The sequence below is a fragment of the Amblyomma maculatum genome, chromosome 5, assembly GCF_055883805.1.
Source record: "Amblyomma maculatum isolate TAMU_Amacu chromosome 5, ASM5588380v1, whole genome shotgun sequence".
Classification (NCBI taxonomy): Eukaryota; Metazoa; Arthropoda; class Arachnida; order Ixodida; family Ixodidae; genus Amblyomma; species Amblyomma maculatum.
Genome location: NC_139348.1, coordinates 108,208,436 through 108,223,459, shown reverse-complemented (window position 1 = coordinate 108,223,459; position 15,024 = coordinate 108,208,436). Strand labels below are relative to the sequence as shown.

General features: G+C 49.7%; 1 protein-coding gene and 1 pseudogene across 1 annotated transcript; one reads left to right on the top strand and one right to left on the bottom strand.

The window, feature by feature from the left end:
• Positions 1–4,421: 4,421 nt before the first annotated feature.
• Positions 4,422–6,041, bottom strand: LOC146189183 (uncharacterized). The gene has a single exon (XM_084605201.1). It carries the CDS (start codon positions 6,024–6,026, stop codon positions 4,422–4,424), a length of 1,605 nt encoding a protein of 534 aa, XP_084461327.1. The 5' UTR covers positions 6,027–6,041.
• Positions 6,042–8,415: 2,374 nt separating this feature from the next.
• LOC146189182 (legumain pseudogene) lies at positions 8,416–9,744 on the top strand (annotated as a pseudogene).
• The last annotated feature ends 5,280 nt before the right edge of the window (positions 9,745–15,024 follow it).

The window sequence follows — 15,024 nt, the reverse complement described above, 5'->3', positions numbered from 1 at the left end:
CGGAATGGAAGGCTGGAGCACAATGACTGCTGTCCCTGCGGCCGTTCCTATGGTCCTGATCTTCCGAAGTCAGTGAACGAGTCAGCTGGCGCCATCCTTCAGGCGCGCTTGGCAAGTTACGAAACAGATTCCTACACCGAAATCTCAAGAACGTTGAACAGGATGATGTTGAGTGGAAAACACCACAAAACATAAAGAAAGGTAACAATCCAGTAGTTACTTGATCAACATCGTTATACGCGTGCGTACCAAATGGTGGAATCTGGTCCCAGTTCGACTTACTGGAGGCGATGTTCTTTGACAGCGTATCCCCCAGTGTTCGACTGAAGCGCTCTGTGAGCCCAATGGTTTGAAGCAGGCATGCTCTGGTGATAAATTGGGCTCTTTATCATCGATTTAAGAGCGCTTTAACGAATTCAGAGGTAGTGGAAGTGGCGCCATAGAGAAATATACGTAATGAGCGGACACTCCCGTAGGGACCTGCAGCCTAGCTACTTCACGGCCGCCAGTGCCCCGAGCGGCTGGTCAAACCGCTAATTTCGACCTCCGAGATTTCAGGCGCGTGCTTGTTTGGATAGCAATAGCGCTTTAATGATGCAATGCATGCAGACGTAATAAAGTTGCGGATCGCAACCTTTTTGCTAAAAGCGCCGCCAACCTTCTCAAAGAACCTAAGCACAGCGGTCTTTGTTAATGCAGGTTGGAATAATACAGTCGGAGCTGATCTTTGCGTACTTTTTTGACGTAATTTAGCCGCTTTTCTCAGCTGAACCCATAGGAGATGGGTTCCACACAAAATATTTATTTCTCGCGCTTTTATTTTGAATTGAACAAGAAGAATACTGGACCACATACATTATAAAATGCATCATATTACAAAGAGCAATCAAGGAGAAGGTACGGTCAAGCATCCAGCTCATTGTGACGAAGAACAAATTGCGCATACCCACCCTTGTTTATCCCTCTAAAGCATCCCCCGTGAGAGCAACACAAAATGAGTTGTGAACGGCGTGACACAAGTAAGGAGGAAAAGATCCATGTACATCTCGCGTGGAATTTCTATTTATCAGCCTTGAGCAATAGGCTGTTTAAAAATTTAAACACACTCAATACTTAGTAGTATCACAATAATATGTTTTTACTCCTGATCTGATCAAACCTGCCCTCTGCCCTTATGACAAAGGTATTACAGGGAACCCGCGGCACGCAACTAATAGTAGCAGACATCCTCAAAAATGCAGGTCACGAACAGGCAGCAGCGCTTTTGAGACCACAACGAGAATGGTAGCCATGACAAGGAATACGGCCTCTAAAAATGATGCTTACGAACCGAAATACAGCGAACTAAACATCGTTCACAAAACGATCCCAAATTCCCAAATGCAGACTACACAGCTCTTCTAGTGCCAAATAAAAGTCTGTGCTATGATTCGTTTGAGCCCCCCCCCCCCCCTAAAGTTTGCGTTTTAAACCGGAGGTACTATTGGTGATGTTAGAAAATCACGCAATGGACGGAATGCACATGTTCTTCAGAAAAACACGACCCAAAAACGAACAGTACCTGCACACTAAAAGCGCGTCACGGCTCCTATTCTGTGTTACACGTGCAAAACACGTTCACGCAGTGCAACAAATGACTTGCTAAACGCGTTTTCAGCTTAAAAAACATCAAAATTATTCCTGCAGACAAAGAGAAACAAGTTACCAGCAAGAAGAGGCGACGCATTGAAGAGCGTACTAAGGTGAGTGTACCCTGCGGCACATGACCGGCGCAGACTTAACATTCATATGGAAAGGGCAAGGAAAGGGGACTCTGATGCAATCCGGTGTATGTATCATCTGTCTACCTTTGAGGTGAAGTGGAAGCGTTCATCGCCATGCTGCCTCGCGGATGGTCAAACCCTTCTCGCTCGGAGGCGAAATGACTAGTGTCCGCTCTTTACGTAAGTCTGTTTCTCTATGGGGGCGCGCCGTGTGCAAAATGAAGTTTCAGAGAAAGCAATTATGCGATATCAGTTAAGGTGGCAGCCGGAAGTGTGGCGTCTTCCGCTTAGCGAGTAAGGGGATCAACGGCGGCCACTATCCAATGATTCTCAGCGGCTGATTAAGCCAGAGCCTCATTAACATCATTGCCAACACAATCCAATGGTCGGTCTGGTTAGAGCAGAGGGTGTAAAATGGCAGGTGGATGTGGGAGAGGAGCGTGGCAATCGGCATACAATCGCGCGTACATACTGAAGAAAGTACGCATGCCGCACCATAAAGCCTCTCGTAACCATTCATAGCTCTTCGACACATACCCGCATAATCACAATGGAGATCATGTACCAAAATTATTTGCACCTGAAGAATTCAGTTTTCAAGCCTCGGTGTTGCTGATGTCCATACCATTCAGCACATAATTGTTTACAACTTTTGCAAGAGAACCCCGTCATATGAAAGAACTCGTCCAAAGGGCGGACTGCAGGACTGCCACATAGTTTCTACGTCGGCTACGGCTATGAAGGCACGCATGGTGCGAGGCCTTATAATGAAGCGTACACGAGGCATTCGAGAGGTCTTTAAAACTACGCGTACGCTTTAAATTGTTTTTCATTTGGGGCTGTATTTGAGGAATTTCGCGCGAAGTTTTCGACATGCCGCGTCTGTCTACTAGGCGCAGGATCACAGAACTATGACTCAGGTGTAACCCCTCGCAGGGGTTATCAGTTAAAGCAAGATATTGGTGTACTGTGCGACACCACGAATCCCGAACGCCCACGTTTTGCCGGGCATGGCAGCAGAGCGGGGGGAAAGGGGATCATTTGACGTTAAACCGGCGCCCAAATGTAGTACGTCTGTCGTCCGCCGTAATGCATGCATAACGTTGACATATGAATAGAGCAACTGATTGAATCTTTATCACGAATCTCATAATACCCAAATAAAACCCGCGCACCCTCACCGTTGGTTATGCAAGAAGCAACAAACGACCAGTATGCTACAACTACAGCTGTCGAGGGCCCGGCGCTTAAGTTGTAGCGTACTGGTGGCTTGCTGCTTTATCTCGTGGAAGCCTTTACACCGTTACTAAACGCTTAGCTGCTTACAGCTGATTTGAATTCATTACACAGTGGAGCTGGCACCAAAGCAGCTTCTGGCGCCTGTGTGCTGCGCTCTCACTGCGGACAACAAGCGCTCGCATAAAAGGCGTGACCATCCGGGCTTGCGTGTGGACGTGCGTGAATGATGCGGCTCACATCGGGAAGATTTTCTCTTTAATCAATCAAGTGAGAGGAGCTGATTGCATGCATATGGTACTTATCAAATATATATGAGCGTTTTTCAAATCACGTCCCCTTTTTCAGTGCAGGAAAGTGAGGCCACATACCCGCTCTTGCGGCACACGCTTCCGATGATCATGCATTAATGCGCGTCACTTTCTGGCGGCTCGTATCCGTAACCATGCTCTAGAACTGCATCGTAAAATAAACAGAGACTAAGGACCTGACAGATGATGTATATTATGCGAATCTCAATTAACTAAGTGCGCAGTATTGCGCTTGTAAGAGGCGAGAAGAGATATCTTGTCATACCAACACGAACTAAGTAAACAGTGGAAGTTGCAAATAACGTCAGAGATGATGTGAATCGTGGACCAGCTGAAAAAATCCACCTGCGCGGCCCTCGAGATCGAACAAAACGTCGCATGAAAAACCACGGTCGTTTTAGCCCATGTAAAAATGGCGATGCATGCTCCCCACTTCCATTTCACCTGTGCGCCGTCGGCGAGCTGTTTGAGCGCAGCCCAGCGCTGCCACAACAAAATCGTCCTGGTGAACTGGCAGCCTTCGAGAAGCCCGAAACCGCCCAGTCAGAGAAACACGAACACGTTCTGGCAGCAAACGGCAGTGGGAGGAGCGACCCGAAAAAATAAAAACAAAAAGAAATAAACGAACGACTGGCTCTGCACTCGGCCGATCAGGGGTCATACTGCGGGCTACCAGAAGTGGATAACCAAAGAGGTCCAATGGAGACTTGTCTGGAATAAGTTTACCAGACAAATCCCACCCCGTCCCTGCAAATCAGAAATATAGTTAACAGCTCGCAATTCTTAGTTCCTACGTTTTCACTAACACTTAGGTCACGACACAAGCAACGTACCTGTCACAAAGTGTGCTGCACCCACACAAGAATTAGGTTTCTCTATGTCGATTGTCTCGCTTAATGCGGAGGAGCCACAATGGACGCAGTTGTACACTCAGCGTCGATCAACCCTCGTATTCCCCTAGAATAATTATCGGAATATGCAAGGAGTACGTGTTGGTCGGCTTCATCGTTTTTCTGGAGTGGTGGTGGTGGTGGTGAAAACGTTTATTTCATATTGGGAGGTTTGACGCGGAGCCTTAAGGGCTTCGGCCTTATAATACTGGGTGGAGACCCTAGTCAAGGACCCCATTGGCGGTTGCCGCCGCCCGGGCACGCCGCGTTAAGGCCCTTTGGGCCTGTAGGTCGCAGCTGCCGAGCAGGGTCGGCTCCCAGTCCTTCCGGGAAGGGTTAGAGATGGGGGGAAGGGATGGGTTTTGTTGGCAGGCCCATGCCATGTGGTAGGTGTCAGTCACCTCCCCACAGTACTGGCACCGTCCAGTGAATTGTGAGTCAAAATGTTTAAGTACTGCCGGGCACAGCATTGTGTTAGTGAAGAGGCGCAGGAGCAGCCTCTCGTTCGCTTTTCCTAACCCTTTGCAGGGGTTAGGGTATTTGCGATGCGAGTTTTGATAAAAAATTACAATATCTTTGAATGTGTAGGCCGGATTGGAATCGATGTCCTCAGCCGATTCGAGTCCCGAGGAAACTGCCCGGAGAGAAAACGCGCGGGAGGCTGCGTCAGCTGCTTCGTTCCCTGCAAGACCCTGGTGGCTAGGAGCCCAGACGAGATATCGGCACGCGCAATTTTGAAATATTCTATAGGCTAAGGGAGTGGTCCACCCTTGGGCGACGTTCCGGCAAGCCCCTCGTGAGTCGGTGATGATATATTTAGAAGTGTGGTCTGAGGCGGCGAGTGCAATGGCTACCTCTTCAGCGTGTGTTATAGATTTGGCCTTGAATGTAAGGCCATCGACTGTGTTCCCGTTGTGAACGACAGCGGCCGTGTACCAGCCCCCCGGATGGGGGCCCGAGGCATCCATGTAGAACACACCTGATTTGTTGCCATAATGGCGGGCTAAGGCTTCCTCCCGCGCCAGGCGCCACCCATTATGGTCTTTTCGTGACATGTTGGCAGGGAGAGGCCGCACTCTGAGGGCGCGTCTCCAGAGTTCTGGGATGCGAAGCCTCTCCTCTGTGAACTGTTTATGTTGAATGTTCAGCCGGGCAAGAAGGCGGCGACCCGACACTGTCTGTGTGAGGCGGGTATATTGGTTCATCAAATGTGCTCCCCGAAGCTCCCTGAAAGTGTTCACCACCCCTAGGGCCATGAGCCGACTGTTGGAGGTGGAGATTGGGAGGTCGAGGGCACGTTTCATGATTTTTCGGAGGATCACCTCAAGGGTATCCTCCTCGTGCTTCCGCAAGTGGAGGTAAGGAGTCGAATACAGGATTCGACTGGTTACGAAGGCGTTTGCCAGCCGCAAGGCATCCTTACTTCGCAACCCCCCGCGTTTGTTAGACACCCGGCAGACCATACGGCCCACCTGGTCCCCCACCTGGCGGAGCTTGGCTAGTGTTGTGTCAGGGCGTCTTTGGTGATGAATGAAGAGACCGAGTACTCTGATCTCTTTTGATTCATGAATTGGACCGCTCGCAAGCGACAGCGAGATTTTTGTACTGCATCTCCGAGAGGGGCGGATATGCACAAACTGTGATTTCTGGGGGGAACATTGAAGACCACAGCGCCGGGCATAGCGGTCCACTATGCTCGCCGCTGTTTTCAGGCAGGTTTCAATGTCGCCCAAACTGCACTGCGTTGCCCATAGGGTGATGTCGTCGGCGTAGAGCGCGTGCTGCACGCCTTCGACCTCAGCCAGCTGGGCCGGCAGACGCATCATGGCAATGTTAAAAAGCAGCGGAGACAGAACTGCGCCCTGAGGTGTGCCCCGCGTGCCGAGCATAAATGGTCCGTGCTCTTTGTCTTGTATTTTGATGTATGATTGTCGGCCTGTAAGGAATTGTCTTATATAATTGAACGTATTGCTGCCACAGTGTGTTTCACTTAGATGGGTCAGTATGACTTCGTGTGTGACGTTATCAAAAGCGCCTTTTAAGTCTAGGCGAGTACAACCCGGTCATTGTGGGGGCGTTCGAATGGGTTGAGAATTTCTCTGTTAAGTTGGAGAAGGACATCCTGTGCGGATCTGTGTGGGCGAAATCCGGACATGGTGTCCGCGAAAGTGTGCCTGTGTTCAAGATACTCGGATAGCCGATCACGCACCATAGTCTCCATTAGTTTGCCCACACAGGAGGTGAGAGAGATGGGGCGAAGGTTATGCGTGTCTATTGGTTTGCCAGCTTTCGGGATGAAAGTCACAAGCGCCATTTTCCAATCGATGGGTAAGGGGGCTTCCCCTGTCCAGACTGCGTTAATGTATTCGAGTAGGCACTGGTACGTCGAGTCAGACAGGTTCGCCAAAAGCTTGACGGTGACCTTGTCCCGACCAGGCGCGGTGCCTCTCTTCATTTTGACTAGACTGGCCCGAAGATCGTGAAGCTGGAAAGGTTTGTCCAGCTCCGAGTTCTTGCCTGCGTAGGGGTAGACCGATCCTCGGGGGTCTTGAGCTGTGCACAAGTAGCGGTCCCGGAGAGATTGTGCCAGCTGCATAGCGTTGCCTTTAAAGGAGTGGATTGCTCGGGGTAAATGTTTTTGAGTTTCGGTGCGGGTCTGCGTAAGATTGATGAGAGCTCGAAAGAGCCTCCATGTATTACGGCTAGACATTTGTCGGGCCGCTGTATTGCAACGATCCACCCAGTTCGAGTCAGCGAGCTGGGGCGCGTACTCAGCGGCTCGGTGGGTGATATCGGCAATACGTTCTTTAAGTTTGCGGTTGTGTTTCTGGCGACGCCAGCGGCGTGTAAGGCTGCGGCGAACTTCCCAGAGGTGAATGAGGTGATTATTCCCTTCCGTTATTGCCTCTGTGAGCTGGATCTGTGTTTCATGTGTGCGAAGGTGTAACATCAGTGACCGGGACCAGTTGGTGTACCCTTGCTCTGCTATGGCAATGTTGGTAGCGGCGGGAAAATTTTGTCGGAAGGTAGTCCAATTAGGGATGTGGGCTTGTGTGGTAGGACACTTGAGGGGGCGTGTGTAGATCGTGGTATTAAGAAGGCAGTGGTCGCTGCCGAGAGTTTCCTCGGTGTTACCCCAGTCTGCGTGTCGTATGTTGCGAGTGAAGGTAAGATCCGGACACGTGTCCCGCGTCACGGAGTTACCTACGCGTGTTGGGTAAACAGGGTCTGTGTGGACACAAGCTCCGCCAGTTTGCGTCCTCGCACCTCCTCTTTACGGTACCCCCACGGCTCACTGGGGGCATTAAAGTCACCCAATATCAGGAGGGGGTCTCGACCCGCTGTCTTCAGCGCACGGCTAAAGATGTCGGCGAACGTCACTCGCTTTAGTTTGGGGCAGCAGTATATGTTCAGTATGTGCATGGGAGGATCTGAGCAGCGGAGGGGTAAGATCGTTACCATGACATACGAATAGGGAAGTGTTAGGTCTAGATCCACTTCTGTGGCCGTGTATGATTTGTGTACGAACAGACAGGACGAGGGGTCTCGCTGGAACGTCGTGTAGTTTGTTAATTTGGCCGCCGCTCCTGGCTCCTGGAGGGCGACTACGCCGGGCAGTTTCGAGTGTTTCTAAGTAGAGACGTAGACTCGCGCGTTTTTGGCGGTTCCTGAAGCCCCTACATTCCATTGCGTTTACCAATAATTATTGACATGATTTGGGGGGGAGGGGCTGCTGGTTAGGCTGTCCCGCCATGAGTGATATTTAGTGAGACTAGTACAGACGCCACCCCGGAGCCGGCACCTGAAGTAGGTGCGGGGCTGGAGTCCTCGTTATCCGAATCCGCAATAATTCGGGAGTATTTTGAGAGACGAGATATATGTTTAAGGTTCCCAGCCCGACGGCTCGTTTTGGGATGATCCTGCATATATTTGGAGACTTTTACTTAAACCGCTGACAAGTCAGTCCGCAGTAAGCATCTTCAGGGGGAACTTATTGCAGTCATGAGATGAGCCCAGGTATCGAGACCATTGTTCCCGGTCCTTGATAGGAGTTCGCCTTGCGTAAAACAAGATAACTCCTGTCTGTCTTTTATTACGCCATGTGCATTAACAAGTGGTGGGCGTGTACGTGCGTCACACCGATATTGTGGGACAACTATAAAAAGGCTTTCGACGAGCGAAGTGTATGCCGTTAGCAAGAAAGCAATGATCAAAATGACGCGGATATTTTTGGTGCTTTTAGTTGTGTTTGAGGTCGCATTTGCCGGTCTATCAGATGCGGATTTTTTCAACTCAAAACCAAACCGTGTTACCACCCCACCGAAACAGTGGGCTATTCTTGTGGCCGGATCTAAAACTTACTTGAACTACCGGCATCAAGCCGACATCTGTCATGCCTACCAGCTGCTACGCTCCCGTGGAATACGCGATGAACGAATTGTTGTCATGATGTACGACGACATCGCCAACAACACAGAAAACCCTACGCCTGGGGTAATACTTAACCACCCTGAAGGACCCAACGTCTACGAGGGTGTTCCGATGGACTACACAGGTGACCTGGTTACTCCGAACAACTTCCTTCAAATACTTCAAGGTGTGCCTGTGGACGGTGGCAGCGGAAAGGTAATCGCCAGCAACCGCCTCGACAACATCTTTATTTTCTTCTCCGGCCATGGAGGGCCTGGCCTCCTCGATTTTCCCAACGGAGGCGCCCTGAAAGGAAGTCAGCTCATTAAAACAATCTGGAAATTGCACAGGGCACAAAGGTATCACCGGATGGCCATCTACGTCGAGGCTTCTTTTTCTGGTTCCCTCTTCGATGCCCGCCTTCCGAGCGACCTTAACGTGTATGCCGTCACGTCAGCCAAGCCTCACCAGAATTCTTACTCTTGTTACTGGGACAGCTACAGGAATGTGTTTCTAGGCAACGAGTACAGTGTAAAGTGGATGGAGTATGCTGAAGAAACCGATCAGATTGCGACAAGTCTGCATAACCAATTCGCGCATGTCAAGAAAGGGACAAAAGAGAGTCACGTCATGGAGTACGGCACTCTTAGCATAGGAAAAATTCAAGTCAGCAAGTTTCTCGGTAGAAAGAAGCCAAAACCACTCAAGCGGCAGAAATTGCCATATGATTCGGCATCTAACCGTGATGTGCCGATCATCGTTCTATCGAACAAGATTGAGAAGAACACAGACCCAATCGCTAAGAAATTTTTACAACAAAAGCTTCAGCTGACCAAGAATAACAGAGCGTTCCTCGAAAGGAAGATTGCTGAGATTGCAACGCTCATTGCTCGAGAAAAGGAAGGTATCGCGAAGTCGCTCTTGTCATCGTACGGAGAGTCGAAAAGCACCGAATGCTATGAAGCCGCTGTAAGCTATTTTGACGTTAAGTGTTTCAGCTTTTCTCATAATCCTTACGCGCTGCAGAACCTCCGTGTCTTCGTGAACGCATGTGAGTCCGGTTATCCGCTGAAGGATATCACTGATGCCATGAGAGCTGTTTGTACCCATCCTACCATACGAGGTATAGAATAACAATTGTTTCTTCGGGGCTTATGAGATTTTGCCATTTTTTATGTAAAGTAGGGCCAAAAAAAGGAAAGAATAAAGATTGCTACGTTTATCGCTTTTGGGTATCGATGCCAAGAAGCTGCCTCTTTTTCACGACATGTTATGTTTCGCCAATACTCCTTAATAGCGTTTCATTCTCGTCGTGTGGGCACATGTACTTTTCCGCAGGAAGGATGCTAGGATGGGGACTACAGAAATACCTTCAACACTCACCTTTCGTGCCTTCGTCATTTGAAAATCAAATAATCCGTATAATCACTTTTGCCCCATTCAGATCGACAACTTTACATGAATACAATATTCTAAACATTCTTCCTTTCGACCTTCAACTTGAGGCCAATTTATTCCTGCCTATAATCGCGTTCGTAATAATCAACTCAAACTAGAATGCTTCGACCCTTTTCTCCTGTCAAACACAAACATAGGATTTTCAGTACATAGCAACCTACTTTTTCCACACGTGTACTAATTAAGGTAAGCAGTTAGTGTTTTTTTCAGCAATATTCATATGAAGTTCTTTGCCCGCTCACTATAAATTACTACGCAAATCAAGCTCATTTCATCAATCAATGAAGCGCTATTTACTAACTGCGTTAGCACTCTGAACATTTTCCGTTGTCTTTTTCTTCTATTATTTTTTTATCGCTGATGATTACTGTCCGATATGTTATGCCCTTTCATGATAAATTTGTCTTCATGTTATTTTGTATTGTAGTTGTTTCTGTAATATTGATAACATTCTTTCCCACCTTTGTCATTCCTTGCCAATGGTATTGATTACTTTGTTATTATCATTTACATTTGTTTTGTATAATTTCTTTACGTATGCGCTTATACTAACTTTAGTTTATACATTCTTTGCATTTCTTTTTTTTAACTTTTTACGATTTATGTCCTCTCGGTCCTAATGTACGGTTTCAACACCACGCTTGTAATTCGGTAAGTACTGACGTTATGAAGTTGATTTGTTTTTTTGTTTTTTTAGGGGGGGGGGGGGGGTTGTATTTATGCCCTAAACAAGATAAAAAATGCAATAAAAAATCTGTAAAGAAAATAAAAAACCAGGACTGAGAGGAATAAGAGCTCGTTCACGTGTGCACGCGGTAGCTAAACAAGATTTTAAGACTAAAACCTTCAATGCCTCATCATTGTCAGCAGGAGCTGTCGGCAGAGGGTGTCGCACTTTCGAGGGAGATAGATAAAAATAAATAAATAAAACACAGGTAAAAGGAAGAAACACACCTCTGGAACTCTAATTGATTTTCTAATTTTACACCATGCTCTACATTTTCCTGTTGAAACTCTTTTTAATCTTCAAAATTACTGCACTACAAAAATATGCATCGCACAATATTGCCGCAATGTTATCTTACTGGCGCCGCCATGTGGCGAGCTCGGGAGACTGTCACGCGCTCGCCCGCCAGTCAGTTCCGTGCCTGATCTTGCCGGTGCTTTTACTTAGTCCTAAGTAAACCTGCTGAACCAGTTTCACTGGCTTCTGTGACATTTTTGGTGGAGGTGCGGGGTAGATCCCATGTACGAAGAGCCTCTGGCTGCCCCCTACGCCCATCTACATACCGTGGACACGACACCTGTGCACAAGGCGAGCCGTCGCTTGAGAGGCTTAGCACCCGAGTGTGGTCCTCTTGTTTCCCCACCGCGAACCACGATGACTACAGCGGCAATTCAGACCACCACTCAGCTTCCCGTGAGTGCCCAGCAGCTGATCTGCCATACTCCACGTATGCCCACGCCGTTTCATGGCGACAAGTTCGAAGACGTTGAGGACTGGCTGACCAGCTACGACCGGGTCGCTGTGTTTAATGCGTGGGACGAGGAGCGAAAATTGCAGAATGTTTATTTCGCACTAGAAGACGCCGCCAAGATGTGGTTCGAAAACCATGAGGCTACCATTTTCACCTGGCAGGATTTCCGGCGGCAGCTGCTCGCAACATTCGGCAACGATACAAGAAAATAGATGGCCGAACTCGCTCCACAGTCCCGAGCACAGCGGCCTAATGAAAGCGCCGCTGTGTTTGTCGAAGAAATGACTCGCCTTTTCAACCGGGCGGATCCGTCCATGTCGGAGGTAAAGAAGGTGCGCTACCTTATGCAAGGCGTCAAGGAGCAGCTGTTCGTTGGCCTTGTACGTGACCCTCCACGTACTGTTGCTGATTTTACGAAAGAAGCAACAAGCATCGAGCGTGCCTTGAATCAGCGATTTGCACACTTTGATCGCTCTGCGAACATCGCTGCCGTAGTCTTCCGCTTGCCAATGGCCAGAAACGACAGGGAAGCCCTTCGCGAACTTATCCGAAGCATCGTGCGCGAAGAGCTGCAAAAGCTGCCCTTTCTCGGACAACATCCACGTGTTGGGGGCATCTCGGATATGGTGCGCGAAGAGCTCCGCCAAGCAGTGCCATCAGTACCGACACCCCAGCCGCCTGCACCACAGATCATGACGTACAGCGACGTGTTGCGTACCCCTGCGCCTGAACAATTGGCACCCTGCAACCCTGCTCCTTCCGCACGTCCTCCACCGCAATATCCAGTTTCGACTGGTGTGCCTGAACCTCGACCACCCGTTCGCAAAGCACACGCGTGGCGCACGCCGAACAATCTGCCTTTGTGCTTCCACTGCGGCGAAGCCGGTCACGTTCTGCGCCACTGCCCGTACCGTCGGATGGGCTTGCGCGGATTTTCCCCGGATGCCCCTCGGCCGCGCTATGGCGAACGACCTCGGAATATTGACCAGTACCTCAGCATGGACAACGTCATCGACGTGTGTGTCTGAATTATCCTCCTAGCCTTGCGCCTTGAACATGTCCTGGGTCATTGGTGCGACGAATCGTCTGCTGCGCGAGCTACCAAGGCCTTACTAACTTTTCTGAAGGACACAGGGTTGGATAATACCCTTTAAAACTCATCTGTGTGTGATTATGTGCGTGTGAAAGTTAACTTTTCTTAAGGACACAGGGTTGATCAATACCCTTTAAAACTCATCTGTGTGTGCTTATGTGCGTGTGAAAGTGTGCGACACCGATTCTCTTTTTTTCTCATTTATTTCCCCTTCCCCTCCCACACTCTGTCACCCTCATCCCTCAACCCTCATCAGGAGTAGCATGCTAGGCTTACCACCAGGCAGACATCTCCTGTTGCCATTAAAATATATCTCTCTCTCTCAATACCTCAGCGATCACGTCCCACCTGCGTCCCTCCAGCGACGCCAGTCCAGGTCACCACCGCCGAGACAGTTTTCAACTAGCCGCCGTTCTTTCCTCAGGCAGTCCCCAAGTCCGCACCGGGAAAACTGAAGACGGCGACCCTCGGGGGTAGGGCCGCCGTCGATGGACATTACGACCAACATCCTCCGCTCACCGATTCGATCACACATACCGACCTCCGACCCTTCGCTCCGATCAACAATTCGACCAGTTTTCGACGATCGCCGAAGCTTTCCTCGGACGCCCCCAATCGACGCACCGCACGACCAACGAGTCCGACGACCTCCCGACGATCACAGAGGCTTACCTTCGACGCCGTAATTCGACGCAACGAACGACCCGTCAGCCCGACGATCCCTGACAAGCCGCACTTTGTCGACGGTGAGCTACATTCCGCCGAAATACCGATCGTCGTTGATAACCACAACACGACTGCCCTTGTAGATACCGGCGCTGATTTTTGCGTTATGAGTCATGGTCTTGCTACCATTCTGCGAAAAGTCCTGACTCCTTGGCACGGAGCCCCGATAAAGACAGCCGGAGGGCACGTGGTAACGCCGCTCGGAGTGTGCACCGCTCGCGTCGAGATTAACCACGTAACTTTCTCGTGCTGCTTTGTTTTGCTAGCAGAGTGCTCCAAGGACCTGATTCTCGGCCTTGATTTTCTTAGAGAAAACGACGCAATCATCGACCTCCGTAACTTCATGGTGACGTTTTCCACTCACCGCACAATTTCCGACGAGTACAGACAGCACAGCGACGACTACACAGACAGGCCAGTTTTCCGAGTGTGTGACGACCATGTCACTCTACCTCCACGCACCAGCATGTTTGTTACAGTGCAGTGCGACAACCCCCCCGCCTTTCAAGGCCTCGCGGAAACGAACGTGAATTTATTGTTGAGCCTACAAGTCTGCGTTGCTCGGGGGGTCTTCGCCTTGAAAAGTAAACGAACTGAACTGCTTTTAACAAACTTTAGTGCCGAATACCGCCATTTACCGCAAGGTACAGCTATCGCTTATTTTGACGAAGTCAGTGCGCCATCCGCCCATTGCGCCCTTTCGCTGGCCAACGAGAACCCTCCCGAGACCACTGGACATACTGTTCTAACTGACGTGAATCCCGCTTTGTCTCTTACCCAGAAACGCCGCCTTCAAGCAATTCTGGAGACTTACCGTGACTGCTTTGCCGTCACTTCCAAAGTGAAACAGACGTCCGTAACCAAACATCGAATTATAGTTGATCCCACCGAGCGCCCTATCCGCCAACACCCCTACCGAGTATCGCCGAAAGAACGAGAGGCTATTCGGGCGCAAGTTGATGAAATGCTCCGCGATGATGTGATCCAGCCGTCCACAAGCCCATGGGCGTCACCAGTTGTGCTGGTCGCTAAAAACGACGGAGCACTCAGATTCTGCGTCGACTATAGGAGGCTTAACAAAATTACAAAAAAGGACGTCTACCCATTGCCTCGAATTGATGACTCGTTCGACCGACTTCGCCACGCCCGATACTTTTCATCGCTCGATCTACGCAGCGGGTACTGGCAGATCGAAGTCGACGAACGTGATCGAGAGAAGACCGCATTCATTACTTCTGACGGACTGTACGAATTTAAGGTGCTTCCATTCGGTTTGTGTTCCGCTCCCGCAACCTTTCAAAGAATGATGGACACTGTCCTAGCCGGCCTGAAATGGCAAACGTGCCTCGTCTACCTTGACGAAGTTGTCATTTTCTCTGCGACCTACGAAGATCACCTCAAACGATTGACGGCCGTGCTAAATGCCATCCGAGGGTCCGGACTCTCATTAAAACCAGAAAAATGCCACTTTGCATTCCAACAGCTCAAGTTCCTGGGTCACGTCGTGAGTGCTGAGGGAATTAGCCCTGATTCAGAGAAGACGGCTGCCGTAGCTGCTTTCCCGACCCCCACTGATAAAAGTTCCGTACGTCGGTTTTTTGGCCTCTGTGCATATTACAGAAGATTTGTGCACGACTTCTCCCGAATAGCGGAACCATT

What these genes read in the sequence shown, in the direction of transcription:
- LOC146189183 (XM_084605201.1), bottom strand. Translation starts at nt 6,026, where the DNA reads ATGATGCGTCTGCCGGCCCAGCTGGCTGAGGTCGAAGGCGTGCAGCAC.